This window comes from Prionailurus viverrinus, chromosome X, assembly GCF_022837055.1.
Source record: "Prionailurus viverrinus isolate Anna chromosome X, UM_Priviv_1.0, whole genome shotgun sequence".
NCBI lineage: Eukaryota > Metazoa > Chordata > Mammalia > Carnivora > Felidae > Prionailurus > Prionailurus viverrinus.
Window position 1 is genome coordinate 25,397,362 of NC_062579.1, and position 26,934 is coordinate 25,424,295.

At 35.7% G+C, this 26,934-nt stretch overlaps 1 protein-coding gene across 13 annotated transcripts in view; it reads right to left on the bottom strand.

Moving 5' to 3' along the window:
• DMD (dystrophin) overlaps positions 1 to 26,934 on the bottom strand; it is a 2,022,811-nt gene that overhangs the window by 1,835,897 nt on the left and 159,980 nt on the right. For all 13 annotated transcript variants that reach the window (XM_047843142.1, XM_047843144.1, XM_047843153.1 and 10 more), the window contains one exon: positions 13,408 to 13,469. In XM_047843142.1, the coding sequence (XP_047699098.1) occupies positions 13,408 to 13,469 (62 nt within the window). The remainder of the gene's footprint in view (positions 1 to 13,407; positions 13,470 to 26,934) is intronic.

Sequence of the window (26,934 nt, forward strand, 5' to 3'; positions counted from 1 at the left end):
TCAACACCTAGCTGACTCAAGAAAAACATTTACCTCTTTCTTAACTACCTAAAAGAATTTAGGTAGGGGGCCTGGCCCAGAAAGACAGCTATTATCAGAAATAACTTTGGATCTGAGGGACCTATCTATCTGCTCTTCTTATCGTAGAGTGAAATACCTTCCTCCCCTTTGAAGTCCCAGGCCCCCGTGCCATTCTTTAGCTCAGGATGGCATACAAGCCTCAACTGCCCTAATTTGCCCTTGAGTCTCTTATCTTCAGGGCTCCCATATGTATGAAATTAAATTTTCATTTAATCTGTTTTATATCAGTTTAAATATTAGACCACCCAAAGAACCTTCAGGGGGAAGAAAAGAACATTCTTCCATCCCTACAAGAGAAAAGGCACTAAATATAATATATATTGTAACTGTTCAGGATCTTAGACTATCAGGCAATATACTTAATGATCTCTAAATTGTTGTTTTTAATCCAAACTACTGGTTACTATGACTTAGATGACAGATTTGATCCTGAGGGGATAGATTAAAATGCCTTAAATACAGGCTCTGACTAAATTTCCAATGTCTACTACAATAATACTCTACTTACATAGCTTATTTAGAATACTATCAGAGGAAATCTTCATTTGAACTGCTTCTTTCAAAATATATGTGCATACTATATAATGAGGCATACCTAAACAGCAACAGAATATTGCTGACATTCCAAAAGTGTATTCAATTCTTCAAAAGTCAGTTATGGTAATAAAATCTGTAATATAAAACATTCTGCTTTGCCTTTATTCTTAAAAGGTAGAGGCTAAATCAATTTTTCCTGAAAACTGGCATAGTGAAATAAAACATTTCCATCCTTTGTGGTAATAAACAATGTTCCAGATTCCTGAAAAGACCAGTAGAGACAATCTAAGCCAACATTCACTGTTTCTAAATGTATCTATTTCTCCTTCAAAATCAGGAAAACACATTAGTCTGAATGTGTAGATATACTTTAAAAATTTTTATCTGAAGCCTGTCAGTAAAATGAGACAGAAAGAAAATTTTTTAAAAAGGTATAAATCTATAAATGTAAATAGAACAGAAGAAGATTTGGAGATGCACTTGCTTGCCTTATGACAAAACCAAAGGTTTCTTTATTTTTTTTTCTTTTAAGAAATAAAATTTATTTCTGGAAAAAATATTAACTCTAAAAGTGATTTATTTTTTTAAAATATGAAATTTATTGTCAAATTGGTTTCCATACAACACCCAGTGTGCATCCCAACAGGTGCCCTCCTCAATGGTATAGAGGAAACCAAAGGTTTCAAGGTTCACACCTATTACCTGCCCAAAATCTGAAATCAGATGTTCTTCCAATGAACTGTAGTTCCTTTTAATTTGGGATGATACTTAGCAAGGAACATCTGAGTGCCAGTGTGATACTATGATTTATAATAAGGAATAAACACTTGTCCTTTGTCCTACTTTCAGGCAGAGAACTCCTAAAACCCTAGGAATATCCTAAGTGATAAGAACAAAGAGCTGTCTTTTGTTATGTTAACGAGGCAACTTTTGGAAAGCCTTTGGGCAATCTAGGAAGTGAGCTGTTACCAGGGGAATCAACTTCCTGATCAGAGGTTTGGAATTCAAAGTCCTGCCCAATCCCTCCCCCCAACCCCTACTGGGGAGGGGAGAGGGGCTAGAAGGTGAATCAGTTATCAATGGCCTGTGATTTAATCAATCATACCTAGGTAACAAGGCTTCCATAAAAACACAAAAGGGTGGGGTTTGGAACACCTCCAGGGTGGTAACCAAGGGAGATGTAGGGAGAGTGGTGCACTCAGAGACCCTGGACACTCAGCACCCTTTTCCCAGGCGTTGCCCTGTGCAGCTTTTCCATCTGGATGATCCTGAGTTACATCCTTTTCTAATAGACTGGTAATGTAGTAAGTAAAATGTTTCTCTGGGTTCTATGAGCAGCTCTCGATAATTAATGTAACCTAGGGAGGGAGTCTTTGAAATCTCTAATCTACAGCCAGTGGATCAGAAGTACAGGTGACAACCAGGACTTGGTGACTAATTCTGAAGTTGGGTGGGGGCAGTCTTGTAGAACTGGATCTTTAACCTGTGGAATCTGACACTATTTCTGGGTAGAAGAGTGTCAGCAGTGAGGTGGAATATAGGAAACCCAGATGATGTCCCAGAATTGCTGTTGGTGTGGAGAGATCACTCCCCGCCCCCAATATACACACACATTCAGGTTGGAACAGAGTGCTGTTAGAATCATTACAGCTAAGGCGTATCCATTGTTACTAGGCCTTCCCAGTTGACAGGAAATCTATTTTTAGAAAATACATTTAGGAACGCCTGGGTGGCTCAGTGGGTTAAGTGTCCAACTTCAGCTCAGGTCATGATATTACGGTCCGTGAGTTCAAGCCCCACGTCGGGCTCTGTGCTGATAGCTCAGAGCCTGGAGCTTGCTTTGGATTCTGTGTCTCCCTCTCTCTCTGACCCTCCCCGTTCATGCTGTGTCTCTCTTTGTCTCAAAAATAAATAAACATTAAAAAAAAAAAAAAAGAAAATACATTTAACGAAGTTATGAGTTTTTAATGAAATTTTCAATTCAAATTTAATATTACAGATTTTTTACCCCAAAATTTTACATTATAATTTTATATGTCTTCTCTGAGTTTGCTATCCCTTCACTAGTACTCTCAGGGTTTTTTTCTTTTTTTTTTTTTTTTTGCTTGCTTATTTTTCTATATAAACTTTATTTCTTCTTCTTCTTATTTTTTTAAGTTTATTTATTTTGAGAGAGAGAGAGAGAGAGAGAGAGTGCTGAAGGGGCACAGAGAGAGGCGGGGAGAGAGAACCACAAGCCAGTCTGCAATGTCACAACACGGAGCCCGATGTGGGGCTTGAACTCACAAACTGTGAGATCATGACCTGGGCCAAAATCGAGAGTTGGATGCTTAGCTGACTAAGCCACCCAGGTGCCCTGTATATGACCTTTAAAGTCAGCTTGTCTAACTCCAAAGGAAAAAGTTACTTACACTGCAATGTCATTTAACTTAAACATTAACTTAAAGAAACAGACATATTTATGATGTTAAATCATGCTCTCTAGGAACAAGGTAGGCCTTCCCCTTTGAATTTTCTTTAGAATCTTTAGGAAGAGTTTTAAATACAGGTTTTGAAAGTTTCTTGTTAAATTTGTTTCTTGTTTTTAGTTTTGTAAATGAATATGTCTGATCTATAGTATGTTCTAGCTCACCTTTTAATATTTTAAATAAATATTTGATGGGGAAGTGGAGGCTTATGGATGTTTAGTAATTTACTTAAGTTTACACTAAGTGGTGAACTTAGAATTAAAACTCAGGCTTTATACTTATTTCCTGAATGCCTCCTACCACATTAGACCAAATATTTGAATATCTAATAGCAAAGTGGTCAATAGCCCCCAAATATACCTTTTCTCCTTTCTTCCTGAGTTCCTATCCCAATTTAGAGTATCTATATCTGCTTAGTGTCCCAAGATATTATCTTGCATCCATCAGATTCATTCCTGGCTCCCCTTTACGAAGCATTAACCAATCCTTGTTGTTTCCATCTAAATAAGTTTTCTTCGTTTATATTATCTTGGCCTCCTACCAGGACTTTCCCATGGCTTGATGGATAGGTTCCAGAAGCACTTGGAAATGCGGGTCTTGAGCTCAGTGTTACAAATGTGTATTTGGAAGTTGTATACTCAAAAATCAGTTCCTGCAATGCATCCTAAGGATCAAGCTCAGGATTAGGCCCTGGACAGAGATGGTATTTTAAGACATGAAAGAACAAAAAAGAGAAAGTGTTGACAGAAGAAAGGACTGAGATAATGGCCAGTATGACCAACTTCAGTTTCACCTCCTCTCTCCCTGTCTTCCTTTATTTCCATTCATTCCATTCATTCAGTAAATATTTATTGAATATCATTGTACACCAGGAAGAAATATACTCAGGGCTGAGTACGCAATGATGACTGAGTCAAATTTCAGACCCTCAAGGATCTCATTTAGTACATGTAAAACATATGTAAACAATAATTATAAGGCATTTGACATAGGTCCTACATAGGAAGGAAGGAAGGAAGGAAGGAAGGAAGGAAGGAAGGAAGGAAGGAAACTATTGGTAAATCAAGCCTGACTCCATTGATTTCTGGCTATCCAACATAGAACATGGGAGACACAAAGATCAAGTTAATTCCAACGCAAATGTACTAGATTTACATGCACATTTCTCACACAAACATGTGCAGTATGCGCATACACACACACAGTGATAGAGGTACTCTGTATCTTATAATTTTTGTCTTAAGATTCAGATAGCTTTTTAAATTTTTGACCTTAAGGTTAATTTAAGGAGCTGAAAATACTCATTCCATGAAAACATAGTAAAATGAAAATTATTTTCAATGATTTCACATGAGAAATTTACCTATACTTTCCTACTAAACTCTCCCCTTCAACAGTCTTTCTTACTCCAGTAACTAGTCATTCTACCCTTCTTTACATTCAGGCTAAAACTTTTAAACCAATTGTTTTTGAAAAACTATTTATCTCCCCTCTCTCTATCTCCACATCTTCTAGTCCGTCTATAAATCCCATTATATGTACTTTCCAAACTATGACCATTTCCCTCCAGGTCCATGGTTACCAACCTAGTTCTGGTCCCATATACACACCCAACTTGGATTATTACACTAATCTTTAGCTTACTTCTCAAATTCTACCTTTATATCTTACATTATAATTTACATTGCTTCCAGCCACTGCTTGAAACGCTCAGCTCCTAATCTACCATGGGAAGTCAAAACCTTTACAATGGTCAACAGGTTCTACCTAATTTGTCCCCCCAATACCATTTCACCTGTAATTCATAGTACTCATCCCCAATCACTCTAAATCAAGCACCGTCTTGTCCTTTAAAGACACAATCTGTCCTCAGGACCTTTGTACATGTTCTTCTTTCTGCCTGTAAGTGTTTTTCTTCCATCACGTTTCTTATATGTCTTTTTAGATAGGTCTTCTTAGGATCCACTATACAAAATAGCAACCCACCTTATTCTTTCCTTACCCTACTTTAACATTCCTCTTAGCATCCATCAGTATTTGAAATTCTCTATTCTAGTTTCAGAAAAAGAAAACAAAATGACAAAAAAATACAGAGAATGTCATATAATTTGTTAAATGTTTCCTTGTTTGGTTTCACTCATCTTAATCATATGGCTCAATGATTAAAGGGATTTTTGTTCTCTCCACTGCCATGTTCAAACATCTAGAGCACATGACCTGTAATAGGGGCTCAATAAATAAGTTAATGAATGTAGGCTTTGTGTGTATTTCTGTCAAAACATGTTTCCTTAAATATAAATGATTTTTTTATGAAGGACAACTTAATGCATAGACAGTATATACAAAATATTTACTCACTACCTGACATAAGAGCTGTAGAAAATTTTAATAATAGGAACAAGTTCTACCTGGGAACCTCCAAGTTCTTGGGCTCTCTTGCTAGACCTATGGAATCAGAAACTCTGGCAATGAGCCCCAGTAATCTGTTTTAGCAAGCTCTCTAGGTAATTCTGATGCAGTGTGGTAATGAGTATGCGTGATATCAAAGAACTCTAAAAAAAAAAAAATGTAACCCACTTGCATTTTCATTTTAGATTCACATGACTATTCCCTAAGTGTAAAATGTAGGCTTCATACTCAATTTTGCAGAAAGGATTGGTAGTAGTAGGGCAGTCTAATTGCTCTATCATTGCCTATTGTTTTAGCATTTTTCAATCAGAAGGAGAATATTAATATGATTAAACCAATGTCTCACTGTTGGACCAACTGGCCCCAACAACAATGCAATTATTCAGGAATGGCTTTATGTTCTCTCACATCCTCCATTTTCTGCTCACACAGATCTCCTTGGCCACGCACCACTTGATAGGCCAAGCTTCTTCAATTACTCCGTGTTTTTTTGTTGTTGTTAAGGCACCTTATGCTACAGGTTTAAAACTTTTTTTTTATTATTATTTTTGAGAAAGAGAGTGTGAGTGGGGGAGGGCAGTGTGAGTGGGGGAGGGCAGTGTGAGTGGGGGAGGGCAGAGACAGAAGGAGACAGAGGATCCAAAGCCAGATCTTTGCTGCCAGCAAAGCCTGATGTGGGGCTTGAACTCACAAACTGTGAGATCATGACCTGAGCTGAAGTCAGACGCTCAACTGACCGAGCCATGCAGGTGCCCCAATTGTTCTGTATTTCCACATGCAATTCTTGATGACCTCACCTCCCTTTAAATTGTCTTCGTGTGGACAATCTCAAATTAAATGTCACCTCTCAACAAAAAGCTGTCATCCTCTCTAAGCAGACATTCTTTCTTCTCTTCCCATGACACTTGTAATAAATTAAAGGAAATATCTTATTTTAATTAGTTGTATACATAATTGTTTCTTCCCTCAGAAAATAATCTTCTAGAAAAGAAAAAATAAGGTATCTTGTGCTTTTTACAGTATATAATATGTCTGCTACAAATATCAATAGGTATTTGTTGAATCTTGAAAGGTGACTTTAGCAACCCTCTATCTCTGGTGGGATGGTACCAGAGTGCCAACTATTTTTCTCAAAATTAAAATAAATGACGAAATTCAATATATGCTGTCTTGCTAGAATGTTATACTGGGCCCTAAGACAAAATAAATCAGAAAACTAATGCATTTGCCTATCAGCTACAGAATTTTTTTTTCCCTAGGAACAATCATGCTAATTGGTAAATATTTACATTTTCCAGCTAAATATGCCTGCCACTGAAACCACTCTATACTATAAGGGTATAGCAATCAACAATTCCAATTTTCTTGTAAGACATTTCAGACCATCGTAGCTTAAAGAGCAAAACATGTGTACCTTCTAAAACTATCTAGAATTATTAAGAACTCAGAAACAGTGCGTTAATAAAGAACATCTTTCTAAGACAGACCTACAAAATAAACAATAAATTATTTGTCTTTCATTAAAAATAGTGAGACCTATCACAATCCAATTTTCCTTTCACTAACTGAATGATGTTCTTTCTTACTTGGGTACTTTGCAAAGATTAGATTCAAGAAAACATTTAAGGGAATGGTTCTCAGTGGATTAGACCATTAGCATAATTATCTCAATTACAAACACAGACACATCATTCTAGAAGTCATCTTAACATCTAGTGTAGATGTTAAGAGTCCACAATGCCAGTAAAGCAATATTTCATATTTCTCCTAAGATTATTTTAAATAAATATTTAAATTCTCTCTTATACACAATAATTTGTGATCAGTGGAAATAAAAATTCATATTAATAAATAAAAATACTCACAACGTAGCTATTTATATTGATAACTAGATTACTTCACTTACCCAAACTCAGCAAGTGCTAGTATTCACATTTAATATATCAGAAATCATTTGGAAATAATCAACTACAAATCTCCCTCAACAACAGTTGGGTTATGGGGTTACTAAACTTTTGAAGGTAGATTATAAAGCATCACCTGGTATTGCAAGCATTAAACACCTTCTACTCTCAAGTTTTCAATGTCCTCAAACTTATCAATTCTGAGATGAGTCCCAAGAAAAGCAGAGCACTTGGTAGATGGAATAATTGTCACAACATTCACAGATATGGAAAATACCATGGATTTCAGTGTCCAGTTTCTTGGGTTCCAGCTTCCATTTACCTCAAGCAAGCTGCCTACACTCACAGTGAATACTTATCTCATGATATCACTAGAACAACCATAAAGATATTATTGAATAGTGTAATTAATATGAGGATATACAGGAACAAAGTTTCTAATCTGCACAATTTCAGAAATGAGGAGGTCTATAGTTTCCTGTACCAATATTCATCTCACCCAAACAACTGTACCAAATAATTCAAGTGTTATCAAAGCATTGTATGTGCTGTGTTAGGGCTCAGGGAAGGTCTCCCTAAGACACGCCATGGTGGCATATTATTACTTTGAATTAAAATTACTTAAGAAAGAGGGCAAGAAGAACACTCTGACTTGCCTTTGTCCCTCTCAAAGCAGGAAATAAATGTCTCACGTACAAGTTATCTTCTCTGTGCCAGGAGGTAAAGAGACGTTCTTACCATCAGAGACAGGGAATTAAGGGCTAAAGAAACTATATAAACCAGAGGCTATGTAAATAAACCTTGTCACTTTTACTAATTTGCTACCCCAGCACAAATTCTATTTAAAATTCCTTATCAATTGAAGCTTCCAAACATAGGTTTCTTTATTCTGTCAGCTCCTTTGTCTAAAATGTATAAAAGCTGCAGGCCTTGGTCGTTTTTTGGGGGATCTCCATGTTACCACTGGTCTTAAGTGTGCATGTAATTTACCTTTATTGTTGTTGTTGTTGTTGTTGTTGTTTTCTCCTGTTAACCTGTCTCATATCAATTTAATTCTTAGACCAGCCAAAAGAACATTTCAGGGTAAAGGAAAATTTTCCTCCTGAATAGCTGCTTATCATGATCCAGAGATACAGTTCACTGACCTTCATTTTATTTAGTAAACTAATTCTTTCGGATACCAAATAGTAGGGACAAACAGGAAGCCAGGGACAGAGTGGGGAGTTTATTTCTATGGTGATCCTTCTAGAATACAATACTTCTATTCTATCACCTATGTTATATCAGGCCCCTTGAGTAGGAGCTGTATATAAATTTGTTACCTGTATATCAGTTTTGAACTGACACAGAGTAAACGTATACATATTGCTACCTATTTCAGAAAAACAGTTTTGCTTCTATGTCTCATTATGTTTCTTTTTGTATAATGAAACTGATTCATTTTAAACATATAAAATTTTTGTATAATGAAACTGATTCATTTTAAACATATAAAATGCTTACTGAGTGTGAGTCCATGTATGTTCATGTGCATATGTGTGTTGAGGGCATGGATTGGCATACGGAGTGTAGTAGGATAATAAAACATAAATAAATGTTGTACTCTCCCCGTTCTGTCCGAGGAAAGTAGCCAAAATTGTGTTCAAGAAAGAAGTGAGCAACCATCGAGGAAAATTGCATAAATATATGATCCTTCAATTCAGAAAATATACTACACAGTAACAAAAATGGCAATATTCTTTGTTTATGTTTTAGCATTTACAAAGCTCTTTTAATATGTTTTCTTAGAAAGCAGACATGGACATATAAGGGAAATAAGACTCAAAGCATTTTTTTATTCTATGTTTACCTTTCTTTCTGAAATAAATTCAACACAGTGAAATTTTTCCTAAGTCTCATGATAGAGAGCTGTGTAAAGAAGCCTGCTTTACTGACTCACAATTTTAGCGTTAATCTGTATGACATCATACTTATCATGTTGGCTAGGAGATAAATAATGATAAATTTGGGGGGAAATGTATGTTATACCAGTTAATTATATCTTGTATTATCATTATCCCCAGAGGGTAAAATCTGGCTTTTTAGGTATAGATATATACGCTGTGGCAATGAAGATATAAATGTGTCATCATATCATAGGCCATTGGGAAGTTCACAGACAAAACTAATTACACATTTCTACTTAATTTAAATAAAATATCAAGACGTCTACTACTTTGGGAAGAATCAGACAGAAAAGTGCAGTTGGAGGACAGAAATAAAGATAATCACTAAATCCAATGTAGGATCAAAACCATCATACAACTCACTGGGAGGTAGTTTAAATCTTTCAGTTGATTTAGTAGTAAATATTTCCCAGCAAAGACTGCTTTTTCTCTGACACAAACAACAAACAAGTTTTATGACAAGACTATTTTGGGTGATAATTTCAAGTGTACTTTCCTTAAATAAGCTTGTGTGAATGAACCTGTGCGATTCCTACTGTGTGAATCATATTTGCAGTAAACAGTAAACATTTTTAGGATTGTAAAATATCTACAAATTACATGAATATAATATTCACCTTGAATTAATCTTACATAGCAATGGTTTTGTGTTTATGTGGAGATTTATAATGTTTGCTCATCTTTATAGAATAGATGTGATAAATCATATTCTGGTAGAAATTTTTGGAATTGAAAGTTAATAGATGACTTCTTTTGAAGAAGAGATAGAGTTTATTTTAAAATGGTACTGGAAAAGTGAAAAGTTAGTTGGATTTACTACACAGGTACATTTGGCTTCAAATGACACAACACCATAAGGCTTTATTTAGTCACATTTCCCCCCTTAAATATCCCTTATGTAACTTCATAAAATAATGGAGAACTACTTTGTGGTCTCTTAATACTTTACAAATATTATATAAATGAATGTGTGTGAACGTCACTGTTAAGCACTGTAACTTATTGTATTCATTTTTATTATTATATGTGTATTCTCTGGTCTAATTTACCACACAGACAGATAATAATTTTTCACTGCTTTGTCTCTCTTTTAAAGTCTTCTTCAATACATTGTTCTCTGTCAGAATTGTTCCTCTTTCCTTAAACTTAGCATATACTTAAATTTTGTACTACTGTCCAAATTGCATTTATTATATTTATTTAGTGCACTGGTTCAGATCATTGGGGTTACAAAGAAAATATACATTCCTGCATTCAGTGGCATCCAATTTTCTCAGTCTCGAGTGGTTTGCTCTTTGAGGATCTTTTCTATAGAGTCTCTCAGTCATTAGAGCTTTCTTCATACAGGTTTCTAGATTCACTCTAGCCCAGAGTACTGGGCTTACCACTCTCTCACCGGTACAGCCCACTCAGGGCTACTCCATTTAGTAATTACCCAGTATCTCCCAAATGTGTAGGTTCCATGAGATCTGAAGATTGAATTTAAACTAATCTTGTGTCTCATACAGGCCTGGAATTCTGGTGAATGCCATGTAGTAAAAATATGTGTCAGTTGACATATCTCAGTTATGTTGATCTTTTGGTATCATCAATTGGTATAAACTGACTCAATTAGCTTTCTCATAATTCTCACTACAAAAGCTTAGTCATTACTTGAAGTCTTGACAAGAAAAAATCAGGTAACATGGAAAATGTATCTTCAGATTTTCTAAATGAAAATTCAACACACACATATATAAATTTTATCTCTAAATACCTTTTGTCTTTGTAAATATTTATATTCCTGATATATAGTATATTTCCCAAATATGAAACTTTGGTGACTCTCCTGATCCAACTGTAACAGGTTGAGGGAGAACATTTAGAAAATAAATGGAATAAGCAGAAGTTGAATTTGGAGGTGGGGATACTTTAGACAAAACACTCAATGCACTCAAACACGTAATTATTTCACAGCCTTTAAAATATAGGCCCTCATAGGGGTAGGGAAAAATTGCTCTAAGGCAGTGCCAACAAAGTATTTATAGAAGGCAGCATATCAAGCTATGGTTTGTATAGTAGAATGCGAGTTGTGGTAAATGACACCTGAAATACCAATGTATAGAGTGTAATGATCTAGGTAGATCTGTGGGAATGAGAATTCACAGTGTTTGCCTTCGTTATGTTTACACACCTTATTAAAACAACTCATTGGTTTAATTCAAAGTTTCATAGTATTATGTCACATTTATTATTTCAAAAAATCTCTTTATGATTCTGATTTGTCTGTATATTTGTTTGAAAACTTTTACCCATTGCCTGTTTCAAAATTCAAAAATTAGAAAATTTTAATGAGACCAGTAGATATAGCAATAAACATCCATATATATATATATATATATATATATATATACACACACACACACACACACACACACACACACACACACCATATACATCCATCTGGTATATATTATGGGAATTAGGAATTCCTATCCTACATATTTCTGACTTTAGCTTTCATTTATTCTTCTTCATTAGGGTTGTTACAACTTTTTTTTATTACTTGTACCTACTTAGTTCCAAAAAAGTTTAGATTTCTAAAATACGTGTTCCTGTTTCATGTTTATTATGTAAAGTTCTGTATTAACAACTTATTACTTGTTAATTAAGTAAATGTAAATGAAATTTGCATATTTAAAATTCAGTAACTTTACTTCTTGCTAAAATATTGAAGATTACCTGGCAAAAATTCTGCCACAAAGTATCACTAACAATGGATGATACTTGAAAGCCTTTTGTAATAGTAATGGGAACACTTTTTTTTTTAATTTTTTTTTTTTAACATTTAATTATTTTTGAGACAGAGAGAGACAGAGCATGAACGGGGGGAGGGCCAGAGAGAGAGGGAGACACAGAATCTGAAGCAGGCTCCAGGCTCTGAGCTGTCAGCACAGAGCCTGATGCGGGGCTCGAACTCACGGACCGTGAGATTGTGACCTGAGCGAAGTTGGACGCTCAACCGACTGAGCCACCCAGGCGCCCCAGGAACACTTTTTATATTGCCTCTCCCAGTAGACTGTTCTGGATCCATTCCCAATACTTTTTATAAAAAAAGACAGAACCATGAAGAGAGTGATTCACATACATTAAGCCCGTCAGGCACTGTGGTCAGAATTTTCACCTATCTTGACCCTGTTAATCCTCCTTATCACATGCAAAATAACCATTATTAGCTATTTTACTTCTCCTGAAGCTTGAATATGGGGACCGTATTTTATTACCTTTCTATCCCCATTATTAGGAGTTGATTTGTTCGGTAAACAATATATATGTATATTCATATACATGATGGAAAAATGATTCACAAGGCATTAGATTTGCCTAAATGCAGAGTTATTAAATACAAATCCAAGTCTTTCTAACCTCAAAATGTACATAAACCTCTTTACATGGTACTCTTACTGCTAGTTTTCAAGGTAAGAACATTTTACTTTGTGTTCACACACATAACTATCTGGAGTTGTGCCATCTATGGATTATAAATTAAGTTGCATTTGCAAAATAAATTTTATGAAGAGCATGGGTTGATGCCTGCAGAAAAAGAGGAGAATCTTCTTATCTTAAATTATTTGACACATGCCCTACGTGACAGGGCCAAACAGAGTCAAGGCAGTTCTACGAGTTTTTCATGAGCTGGTAAAGACCAAAAGGGACAAAAAAATGATCACTTCCAGACAGTAAAAGTCCCTCAGATCTTCTGCTAATGTGTGACATATACCAAGTACTTGGCGGAAGACTGCTGTTATGATTCTTCGATGACTGATGTAATTAAAGAAACTCACATTATCATTAAGATTCAAAGACACATTTTCTCTAATTAAATGATTTCTCTTTACCATATATTCTGCAGCTTTTTCCTTAATTAAAAGTCAACATAATATTCCCACATTTGCACAGCTAAAGCAAAATGACACTATGATAAAAACAATATGGACATTTAAATTTACACAGGTAGAGTTCATTTTGAAAATTCAATCACTTACATTCTATCTTAAAAGAGAAGTAACATAATATCCTTACCTTAGAAAACTGTGCATTTATCCATTTTGTGAATGTTTTCTTTTGAACATCTTCTCTTTCATCTGTAATGTAAAATTTTAAAAAGATTAAGAGTTAGGAATTCTGAATATGATATTTCACAACCAAAATAACTCTCAGTTATTATGCATTAGTGTTATTTTATAGTTGGTATTAAATTCATTGATAATGAAGTTAAACAGAAGTGATGTTGGTATTAGGCATCCAAACTAAAATGAGATGTGAAAAATAATGGATATGGTCAAATCTATACTCATTCCAAAATTATGTAAAGGCATTACAGAAAAGTAGTCTTATCTGAATAAAGCAGATACTATTTTTTTTTCATGTTTACTTATTTTTGAGAGAGACAGATACAGGATGCAAGTGGGTTAGGGGCAGAGAGAGAGGGGGAGACACAGAATCTGAAGCAGGCTCCAGGCTCCAAGCTGTCAGCAAAGAGCCCAACGCAGGCTCAAACTCAGGAGCTGTGAGATCACGACCTGAGACAGAGTCGGCCGCTTAACCTACTGAGCCACCCAGGCGCCCAAGCAGATACTACTTATTATCCTATGGTCAGTCAATACTCTAGTATTATCAGAAGAACCCATTATCTGTTATCTCTTCTGAAAAACTATTCCAGTGCTTTTCCTCTTACACCCTCACCCCCATCCCCAGTCCACAGAGAAATGATTTTCCCCTCTTTTGTAATAAGGGCCCCTGGCACAGCCCCTCCCCTTACAGGAGCATGGTTTTGCATCCCAGAAACTGGCACTGTCTGCACAAACCAAGATCTCCGCAAACATTTGATAAACATGCAAATGCTTTAGAGGAGGGGATATCTCACAACTCCAAAATTTCCACTACCTCTTTGCATCCAAAAGTCAGGAAATTTCAAATCAAAATGCAAATGATATCCTTGGTGGATTACATATAAATACTCAAAGGAAAAATCTCCAAGGGCTTCCTATACCAAGAGATTACAGTGGAAAATTATTAAGAAACAGCTTCACAGAACTCGGGCTTTTAAAAATTATGTCTTTTTCTTCAGGTTGGAAATTAGTATGGAGTTATATGGACAGAAAAATAATCAATCTTGATTTACTGAAATCCTTCTCTAAAGCCAAAGCCTACCTTTAAATTACTGGAAATGCAATCATGTTAATTAGTGTTTAATAAATCAGTACATCTGAGAGAGATTTAAAATGGAGAGGTTTTACATTTTATTTACATTGGGTCAAAAGAACCGTTATTGAAATGCCCTAACAAAATAACCTCATTTGCTGGCATATTCTTTTTCAACAGTAAATCTCCACTACTTCTCCCTAAAAAAGATGGTCTATTGTAAAGAACAACTGTCCTGTGACAAATGTATCCATGTACTAAGAACATCTGTTTATCTTTAAAGCACATTATTAATCTATAAGTGGATACTCTTAAGTGATATGACATAACAGTGGATGAATAATAAACCTAAAACTGTTTTCCGGGATGACAAAATTTTATTTAGCATCACAAAATCCTTTTTTCTTATTTTCATTAGTCGCACAAACTACTAAGCACTGGGCCAAATATCAGCATTAACTATACAGTGCATGATAAATCATGGTTACAGTATGGAAGTTTTTTCTTTGTTGACAAGTGTGGATAAATAAAAATAGTAATAGTTTCTGAAACTAATCTAGCCTCTCGTGAATATAGTTCCCTAAATTCAGTACTACCCTTCTGATAATAAGAAAATAAATTAACAGAACATTTCAAATGGTCAAACTTTTCACCATTTTCATGGACTTGCTGCAGGAAGACTTGTGAGTACATCTATGTCTCAATGGCATATATATTTTCCTAAAAGTTAATGGCTTCACTTGCAATGCTACCTATTTTTTCTTCTATGTGCGTGTAAATCCCGTCAGACACAGGAGAGTAAAGGAGTCATTTGAAGGCACACGTTTTAAGGTTTTAAAACAAGCCCAACCACCTTCATCAAAAGCTGAACAGGAAGACATTTGAAGAGATCTATTCCATGTACTTTTCAGTGAAAAGTAGGTAGTAAAGCAATATTTTTATTGATTTCAATTATATGTACAAAGAGTGATTTGTAGACAGGCCTTGAAGGCAGGAGGGAAACCTTGATATTATGTGCAAAAGAGTATGCATCTCCTGTGTAAACAGCACTAAAGGTGAACTTCATCATATAAACATCTTCACCAGGTCTTCTTGTTTACTTCGTTTTTAATACAAGAAAAATATGCTATTAGTGAATTATGACTGATTTTATTATAAAATATATAACATTTATTAGTATCTTATTGTTCATAGAGCTGTTTTATATACGTCATCTCAATCCATAGGAAATTTGCCATTTTATACAGTAAAAAATTCAAGCTCAGAAGGAATAAAGCCAGTACATCACAGACATGAACCTGATACAGATGATTTGAATCAAAGTCCATGGCTTTTCACATCAACAACTTCGCATTGTTTGCATAGATAATATGGAGTGCCATAAGATAATCGAAGTCACAAAAGCTGAACGTATTAACACAAATACAAAATAACCATGATTTCAGAGCCTCTATTTGAAACAATCCAAGGAATTCCATGTATGCTGTAATCTATGTGAATGACATCCTGGAATTTTATAGTCTACAACCTGCACATCTACATGGATTTATCCAGATTTGAAATATGAACCTTCCTTAAGATGTGAGATGATCTGTTTGTTACTATTTTAAATAATAAGGCTCCTGTACTTACTAATTGATGTTTAGTGCTCAAGTTTTGCCATAGATTAATATTATGGAAACATTTTTAAGATAATTAAATTAATTAACGCTAAAATTAATATCTTTTAAAAGTTTATTTTGAAAGAGAGAGAGGGAGAGAGAACGTGGGTGGGGGAGGGGCAGAGAGAGAGAGGGAGAGAGACAATGCCAATCAGGCTCCATGCTGCCAGCACATAGCTCAATGGGGGCTTGAACTCAGGAACCATGAGATCATGAACTGAGCCAAAATCAAGAGTTGGATGCTCAGCTGACTGAGCTACTGAGGTGCCCCAATATTAAAATTAATATTAAAATTGATACTAAATTATCACTCTAAGGTTATGTGTCTACATATTACAATCCCCATAAATATATATTTTACATTGTCACAATAATATTCTGCCTTTTTAAACTTATTTTATCATAAATATCATAAGGGCTGCCATTTCCTTTTGTTTGCTATTAGAGATTCCACCACAATGAACATCTTCATGTTTTCTCTTTCAGTTTCTGGTATATAATTGCCCCAGAATAAATTAACGGATCAATAGTAAAAAAAAAAAAAAAAAAAAAAAACTTTTATAGCTTTTACTAAATATTGTCATATTACCTTACCAGTGGTCATACCAATTTTTAGTGGTACTAGAAAGAATGAGGTTATGCTGCTGATAGAACGCTTTGGTACTTTTATTTTTAAAGCAATTGCTACTTCTTTAGATATAAGGAGATAGTTGATGCTCATGTTAATGAGAACCTAATTTAGTAGGACGTGTTTTAGAAACTTCTTCTACATGTTTCTACATTTATCAAAATATTTGTTTATATCCTCTCCTCATGAATCTATTGAACACTTGATATTTTAAAATTAACTGGAATGAGCTAATAAATCACTAGTTCTTAAACATTTCAAGTTGTGGACTCCATTTCACTACCTGATAAAAATAATGATCATTCTCTACATTAAAAAAATGTCTATACAGACATATTTACATACAGTTTCATAGGTTCCACTGACCTCCCTGTAGAAGATTCCTATTATCATGAATTCCAAGTTAAGAACCACAGTCATAAATTAAGCTACTTACTCAGTGAATGAATATATATTCCCAAGTGGCCATATTTCTTTTCATTTTCATTTCATTTTTATTACACCAAAAATTTATACTTTTATATATTTATTTTTTTTAATTTTTTTAACGTTTATTTATTTTTGAGACAGAGAGAGACAGAGCATGAACGGGGGAGGGGCAGAGAGAGAGGGAGACACAGAATCGGAAGCAGGCTCCAGGCTCTGAGCTGTCAGCACAGAGCCCGACGCAGGGCTCGAAGTCACAAACCATGAGATCATGACCTGAGCCGAAGTCGGATGCTTAACCGACTGAGCCACCCAGGCGCCCCTACTTTTATATATTTAAATCTATCCATTTCCATTGGTATTTCTCATATAACTTAAAAGTTGATCATTTCAGGGGTGCCTGGGTGGCTCAATTGTTTAAGTGTCTGATTTCTGCTCAGATCATGATCTCATGGTTCATGAGTTCCAGTGCCACTTTAGGGCTATCAGTGCAGAGGGTGTTTTGAATCTTCGGTCTCTGTCTCTCTCGACTCCTCTGCTTCTGCTTTCTCACTCTCTCTCTCTCTCAAAAATAAATAAACTTAAAAAAAATTTTTGAAGTTGATCATTTTAAGCACAGTTACATATCCATAGTTAATCTGAAGTTGATATACATAAACATACATATAAGATAAATTGCTATAGATCTTAGAGATTATTTCGGTACTTAAAACATATATGTAATTATAGACACACAGTCTATAGTAAGATATGAATGTGAAATCAACAACAAAGAGGATGAGAAAAGAATGATATTTGTTTTACTAGGAAGTAATTATATACTGCTGTTTAGTCATTTCAAGAAGCACATATTCTATTTTGTTTTCTCTAGGGTTTTTTTTAAACTGGTTTTCTTTTACTAATGAAAATATGCCTGAGTATATTAATGTGAGAGGCAAAGAACAAAATCTTTGTCAGAACAATTTAGTTGAAAACTGTTCCCTGGAGGTGTCAAGGAGTGAAGAACTACTGCTTCACAAATTGCAAAAAGTGACCAACATTTTATTTTCTTCTCTCTATAGGGAAAACTCATATAAAATTAGCTTTCTGCCATGACATAAAAATTGTATTTCATCTCAGAATTAATTAACCCTTTCCAATAAAGTTGTTTTTTACCCAATAAATCTGGTTCTTCATATTTTCTAGGATTACTGCAATGACCTTTTGCCCTATTATTAACTTTTATATTCTTGAGACCCTCAGTCGCCTATAAATGTGAGATAATTAAATTGCGAGATTCATGATTCACAAGAGTTACCACACAAAAATAAAGTTTGCAAAGTGAGAGAACATTAAATCAGGGGAAGTGGCTTCCAGTCCCAGTGCAGGACTTACGAAAATGGCGGCCCTCGAGATGCCAGACCTCAGTCTCTTTTATCTGTGAAATAAAGGCATTAACTGCCTTTTAACTCAGAGAGCTGATTTTCAGATATAATGAAATCATTTATTTATGTAGGAATTTATAGAATATCTACAAAAACTAATTACTTAAAGAATACTTAGCATCTGTTGGTCATTGTAGTGGTTTCTGAGAAGATAAACAGAACTCAGTTTTTACCGAAGTCCACAACCTCGTAGAATACAGAAAAATGATATATAAATATTAAACATTTTATATAAACAACGATACATATATTCAAAGGATATTAAAGAAACACAGAGAGAAAGGGATATGCAGCCATATGAATGTTAGGGAAGACATTTTCTAGAAGTTGATAGCTAGGTTGAATCTAGCTGAATGAGCAAAAAAAAAATAATAATAAAATGGAAAGAAAAAAGTTTCACAGGTAAAGACGAATCTTTAGAAGGAGAACGCAAGGGCAAAAGCAGAAAGAGAAGACATTAAAAGGGCATGCACTTTTGATTAGTGATGCTGAGCATCTTTTCATATGTCTGTTGACCATGTGCATGTCTTCTTTGGAAAAAATGTCTACTCAGATCCTCTGCCCCTTTTTTAATTGGATTGATCTGGGTTTTTTGGTGTTGAGTGGTATGAATTCTTTATATATTTTGGATATTAACCCCTTATCACAGATGCCATTTGCAAGTACCTTTTCCCATTCAGTAGGTTGTCATTTTATTTTGCTGGTGGTTTCACTCATCATCAGAGAAATGCAAACCAAAACCACAATGAGAGGGGCATCTGGGTGGCTCAGTTGGTTGAAACTCAGCCCAGGTCACTACCTCGTGGTTCATGGGTTTAAGCCCCACGTCAGGCTCTGCACTTAGGGTGCGGAGCCTGCTTGGGATTCTGTCCCCCCTTTTCTCTGACCCTCACCTGCTTGTGCTCTCTCAAAATAAATAAATAAACTTAAAAACAACAACCACAATGAGCTATCACCTCATGACTATTAGAATGGCTAAAATCAAGATGACAAGAAACAAGTATTGGTGAGGATGTGGAGAAAAGGAACCCTTGTGCACTGTTGGTAGGAACGTAAATTCGTACAGCTACTGTGGAAAAACATTATGGAGGTTCCTCAAAAATTAAAAAAAAGAAATACCATACAATCCAACAATTCCATTACTGGGCATGTACCCAGGGAAAACAAATACTAACTTGAAAAGATATACGCACCTCTATGTTTATTGTAGCATCATTTACGATAGCTAAGACATGGAAGCAGCATAAATGTCCATCAAAAGACAAACGGATGCTGGAAATGTGGTATATATATGCAGTGGAATATTACATACCCATAAGAAGGATGTAATAGTGCCATGTGAAACCACATGCATGGACCTGGATGATATTATACCCAGTGAAGTCAGTCAGACTAAGAAAGACAAATACCCTATGATTCCACTCATAAATGTTACCTAAAAAAATGAACAAACAAAAAGCAGAATGAAAACTATAAATACAGAAAACAAACTGATGGCTGCCAGAGGGGAGGAGGCTGGGCAAAATGGGTGAAGGGGAGCAGGGGATACAAGCCTACAGTTATGGAATAAGTAAGCCACAGGAATAAAAAACAGAGCTTGAGGAATAGAGTCAATGATATCATACTAGTCATGTAACTGGACAGACGGTAGCTACACTTGTGGTCAACATAGCATAATGTATAAACTTGCCAAATTACTACAATGTACACCTGAAACTAATGGAATAATGCGTGTCAACTATACTCAAATAAAAAAAGGCATGCTCTTCATTATATTTAACTCCATTTTGTCGTACTCTGAACTCTGAAGAAGGGAAGAGCATGGGATGAAATTATAAAGGAAGGTGGGAGGGAGATCATGGGATCAGATAAGACAATGTGAGCAGAAGCACTTAAAAACCAAAACAAGCAAACAACTCAGTTACATACATACCACAAATTATCCTCATTACACAGGGAAGTTAATCATAACCTGTGCGAGAAATACATTTTTTAAAATAATATTTCTTTGGGGTATTAGTATGTTAACTGAAAATCCTCATCACTTACATCACCCAGAAAATACAAGTTTAGAACTAGAAGGGCATATTGGAGTTGTTAACAGTTTAGAAATACATATGGTGAAGAAATACAAAGGGATATGAGTTTATTTCACTTTAAATAGAGGACAATTAAGTTACATGGAAGAGGTATTATGGTCTCTATTCTCTGCTTCCACCAAAAATGAGAAAAAGGGAAATGAGAAATGTGGAAGATTAATGGTAAACATTAGATAAGGTTACATGATACTGTGGAACATTATGAAGGAAGGCCCAAAACTCAGGACATATTTAGAAAGTGGATTTACCACGTTATTAATACCACAAAATGGCAATGCAAAGTGGAAGACAGTAGAATGGAGAATGGCATGAAAAATGCTTTCCATTAAATCTGAGTAATAGCTTTTGATCATAGGATTACAGAATGTTAGGGCCGAAGGTGACATTTGTGGTCATTTTATAATGAGGAGGTCTAAAATAATTAAATTACTACACAAAGAAGAGAAAACCAGTAAGTGTCAAAAAGGTTTCCATATTTCCCACTCACACTACAGTCAATGTAATGCAGTTTTCACTGCTCGTCACCCTACACGAGTTGTTAATAATATCACCTATATCCTTTCTGATTTCCAAGACAGCGACTATATACATTGTAACTGTATTCCCAGCACTTAGCACAGAATGTGTTACACAGTTAGTGCTCAATAAAGGTGTTTTAAGTTAATGAAGACCAAATTTACTTTTCAGACCTCTTCTTTTGTTCTTTGCAGATATTAATTCTATTAACCTGTGGTATACAGAAAAACGGTCCTCCCTTAAGAGGTTCGTGTCCCACTCCCCAAAATCTCTGAAGAAGTGTTGTTAAAACTCATTTGTTTTTAAAATGAGCTGAAGTATTTTAAAACTCTTCATTACAGCAAAGAGAATTAAGGTTGCAGATGGAATTAGATTTGGCAATCAGGTAATTTTGGATAGGGCGCCTATATTGGGTAATCAAGGGCAGCTTACGAGGGAGGACCAGAGAGAGAAGGAAGCATGAGAACTTGGGCCAAAGTTGTTGGTTTTGAGGACTGAAGGAGGCCATGAGACCAAGACTGCGGGCAGCCTCTGCAAAAGGAAAAGATAGGAAATAGATTCTTCCCTGAAGTCTCTAGAAGGCACAGAACACTGATGGCCCTTAAGTTTAGTGCAGTGAGGTCAATTTCTGACTTCAGATCTGAAGAACTTTCAGATAATAAACAGGTATTATTTTAAATTGCTAAATGCATGGTAATTTTGAGAGCACCAATAGCAGACTATTGCATAACATTTCCTCTTGAAGGGTAGTAGGACAAGTGACAAACATATACTGATACCTACAAGGTGACATAAATACAAGTGTATAAAAGATAAGGTTCCGACCCTTTTGCCTTTACAGCACAGTGAGAGAAATAGACACACACAAAACAAATAGATTGTAGATACATGGGTAAGTTCTCTGATAAAGAAAATACAGGGTTTTGTCAAAAGTATATAGAGAGGTGCCTGGGTGGCTCAGTCTGTTAAGCGTCCAACTGTTGGTTTTGGCTCAGGTCATGATTTCATGGTTTCTGGAGTTTGAGACCCAGGTCGGGCTCCACACTGTTAGTGCAGAGTCTGCTTGGGATTCTCTGTCTCCCTCTCTCTCTGCCCCTCCCCTGCTCATACTGCCTATGTCTCTTTCTCTCAAAAAAGAAAAAAAGTATACAGAAAGCAACCTAACTTGACAAATCCAATGCTTCCTTAATGAAGTGTGAGCTGCGTTCTGAAAGTTAATTAAGAATATACAAGTATAAAAGGTAAAAAGAACCCCAGATAATAAAAAGATCAGGCACAACTATCAGGATGTGAGAGGAGTATGGTCTGTTCATGGAACAAGAGAAGGATGAGGAGAAGGACAAATGTGGCCAAGATGACTTTAGAAAAAAGAAAACTAATTATTAGCCAAATTAGGAAGAGACTTAAATTTTAGCCAGAAGACAGAAACCAAAGGAAATTCAAGTATGGAAATGACAATATTTTATATATATATATATATATATATATATATATATATATATATATATATTTAGAAAATGGATTTTATATATATATATATAAAAGATTTTGAGTAATCTCTACACCCACTATGGGGTTTGAATTTACAACCCGAAGATCAAGAGTCACATGCTCGACTGGCTGAGCCAGCCAGGTACCACTGGTTTGTGTTTTAAAAATGAATTTCACATTATGGAAAATATATTGGGAGTGTTAAGACTGGAAACAAGACCAACTAGCTGATTATAATTCTAATCCATGTAAGAATCCATATAATTATAGTCCATACAATTATCATTATAATCCAGGCCCTGTACTGGTGAACTGCAGTGGGACTGGAGAAAGGTAAATGCAGGCAAAATATGTTTAATAGGTATTACTGATAAGAACTAGTTATTAATTATAGGTGGAGGTAGGGGATTTGGGAGAGTTACAGACAATGATACTACTGAAACTGGAATTCTGAAGTCCCAGGAAGAATTGGGAAATATTGCCTTTTGGATGTTTCAGACAAAAAGAAAGATACATACAGTAGGCCACTGAATTTAAGAGCCTCAAGTGCAAGAGATAAATCTGAGTTGAAAGTAAAGATTTGGGAGATTCAGGCCAATTGGCATGTGGTAAGTGAAGCCCCTAGATTGAATCATGTTACTAGAAAGAGTGCACAAACTTTCTGATCTTCCAGAATATCACTGTCTTTCTTTCTCCTCCCAACACAAGAGCAATCCCCTAATCCATTTCACGGACTTCTCTGCCATTCACCCTTGAAATGCTGGCATTCCCCCAGGGTCCTATCTATTCTTCATCTCTTCTTATCTTGGTCTATTACATTTATTCTCCCTAAACAAAGTGACTTCTTACCTCACCTCAACCACCACATTGATACTGATGACACTGATATCTAAATCTTTATTTTTCATCTAGATTAATGTCCTGAGTTTGACACTGACAGAGCTGACTCAAGTTAATACCTCCACTTAGATGTCCTGTAGGTACCTTAGCAATATCATTCATCTTCCCAAATAAAGTCACATTATCCTACTCTTCCTGTCAATGAATGGCTTCATCATCTATCTAGGAACCAAATAAGCAACTCTTGACTCATTATTTAAGTTTTAGAAATGCTTGTCCTAAGGTTAAAGGCCAGATTATTTAGAAGGGCAAATAAGGGCCCTTATAATTTGACTCCAAATACTTTTATAAAGTTAATATCCATCATGCCTATCGGCACTCACAAATACTCCTTATGCCTCTACCCACATACCTACCAGGTCTACGCTAGTCGCACAAACCAAAAGTCTCGATGAACAAGCTACACACTTTCTTACTTGAGTCCTTTGCTTATGGAGTCCCAGGAATGTGACTTGAAAACTCTTTTTTTTAACGTTTATTTGGTTTTTTTGGTGGGCGGGGGGGAAAGAGAGAGAAAAGCAAAGACAAAGATACAGAATCAGAAGCAGGCTCCAGGCTCTGAGCTGTCAGCACAGAACCCAAGAGCCCAACGTGGGGCTCGAACTCATGGGCCGTGGGATCATGAACTGAGCTGAGGTAGGATACTTAACCAACTGAGCCACCCAGGAGTCCACGAAAACTCTCAGCCTTAAGATCAGGTTCAAATGTGAAACTTTTCACAATCACCCTTCTGTCTATGGAAGAACTCATCAATTCTTCTAATACACACAAACACTTCAGCATTTGTTAAACTCTATTATTATCATGCACGTGTGTGTACATACATATACATACAAATATTTTACTCTCTTCTATAATGGAGCCCACATACCACCTATTACTTCTGTATGTAAACGCACTTAGACAGTAGGACTACTATGTCTTCGTAACTCCCGACACCCAATACGGTGTATTCAGGCAGAAACAGATACTTAATAAGAACTGGTTGAATAAATCAAATGATTAATCAATACCATAATTAAACCACAAATCTACGAAGTCCCAGGCCAACGTGTTTTCCCTGCACTTCACCATATTGCTTAAACTGCTCTGTTAACTATAAACCTTTGTCTTCATCATCAATTCATTTCCAAAAATATGCACTGAGCACCCGCTCTGTATAAAATCACTTCACTGTATCTTGCATAACTGTTGTGACTCTTAGCACAATGTAAAATGCTATGGATGGCCTGTCTGACCCTTTACCTCCCCTGCAAATGCTGCTTCTTTCTCATAGAGGTCAATTGCTCTGTATTGTGGGGAAGTGATGGACCCAGAAAATAATTTGAACAGCTGTGTTGGCTCATATTGGATAAAAGTTCCCTCCCATCCCCTGCCACTTAATCATAGAATTTATGCTATATTAACAAATCGGCATTATGACTAGAACCTTATATAATCACAGAATTGTATGTTCATAGAAATAATCAGTAACACCAAATGTATGAAAAACACAATGCAAGAATTGTAGAAATATTGTTTTTGTATGGTTACAGAAGTTATCATGACATAGAGCACCATACCACTGAGGAAGATGTATCATTAAAATGGAAGACAAATCAGAACTCCAAGAGTGTACGAAAAGGTAGGAGGTAGCATGACTTAGAAAACAGAGCGCCATATAGCATATGGTACAAATGGTTCGTTACTGTTCCTTTCAAATTCCATGCTAAGAATATGTATCAGATACAGCACTGGTCAGTGATTAAATACATCCCTTCTAGCATCAAATAGACTGGGTTCACACCCCAGCTCCACTTCTCACTAGGTCTATGACCTTAGGCAAGTTACTTAATCTCTCTGTGTCACATTGTGTCCATCTGCATCATGGGAATAAAAATACTGGTACAGAATTGTTAAGGCTAAATGTGAGAGATTTATGACACATATTAAAACTGAAAATTGTAAATAAAGAGAGAGGGGCACCTGGATGGCTCAGTCGGTTGAGCATCTCACTTTGGCTCAGGTCATGATCTCGCGGTTTGTGAGTTCAAGCCCCAGTCGGGCTCTGTGCTGACAGCTCAGAGCCTGGATCCTGCTTCGGATTCTGTCTCTCTCTCTCTCTGTCCCTCCCATGTTCACACTCTGTCTCTCTCTCTCTCACTCTCAAAAATAAACATAAAAAAAATAGAAAACCTATAAACCTTTTTTTTTTTTTTTTTTACTATATATTTTTTTTCAGCTAGGGAGTGCAATCCGAACAGGGACAGAGAGAGAGAGGGAGGGAGAGAATCTTAAGCAGGCTCCATGCCCAGCACAAAGCCCAACACAGGACTGGATCCCAAGACCCCAGGATTGTCACCTGAGCCCAAATGAAGAGTCGGATGTTTAACCAACTGATCCATGCAGGGGCCCCAAGAAAACCTATAAACTGTTTTTGTAGATATACCACTACTTCTTATGGGCCATCTGTATAAATTGCATTATCTTGTACAAGACACACAATTTCCAAGTGGCATTCATATTAACAATTGGTAAGATTTTTTTAATATTATTTATAAATTTATAGCAAGTAGACTCCTTTTGATTTGAAAGCTCAAGAAAAAAAAATATGAAATGGTATTAGTACAAATTATATCTCTTCATGCCCAGAAAAATGAAATCTGTGTTTAGCAATAATGAGAACAATGAATATTTCTTTTTTTAATTTTTTAATTTTAATTTTTCTTTATTTCTTTCTTCTGTTTTAATTTTAGTTTTATTTTTTTTAATGTACATACAAATTAGTTAGCATATAGTGCAACAATGATTTCAGGAGTAGATTCCTTAATGCCCCTTACCCATTTGGCCCATTCCCCCTCCCAAAACCCCTCCAATAACCCTCTGTTCTCCATATTTAAGAGTCTCTTAGGTTTTGCCCCCCTCCCTGTTTTTATATTATTTTTGCTTCCCTTCCCTTGTGTTCATCTGTTCTGTGTCTTCACATCCTCATGAGTAAAGTCGTATGATATTTGTCTTTCTCTGACTGATTTCACTTAGCATAACATCCTCCAGTTCCATCCACGTAGTTGAAAATGGCAAGATTTCATTCTTTTTGACTGCCAAGTAATACCCTATTGTGCATATATACCACATCTCCTTTATCCATTTGTCCATTGATGGACATGTGGGCTCTTCCCATACTCTGGCTATTGTAGATAGTGCTGCTATAAACATTGGGGTGCAAGTGTCCTTTCAAAACAGCATACCTGTATCCTTTGTGTAAGTACCTAGTAGTACAA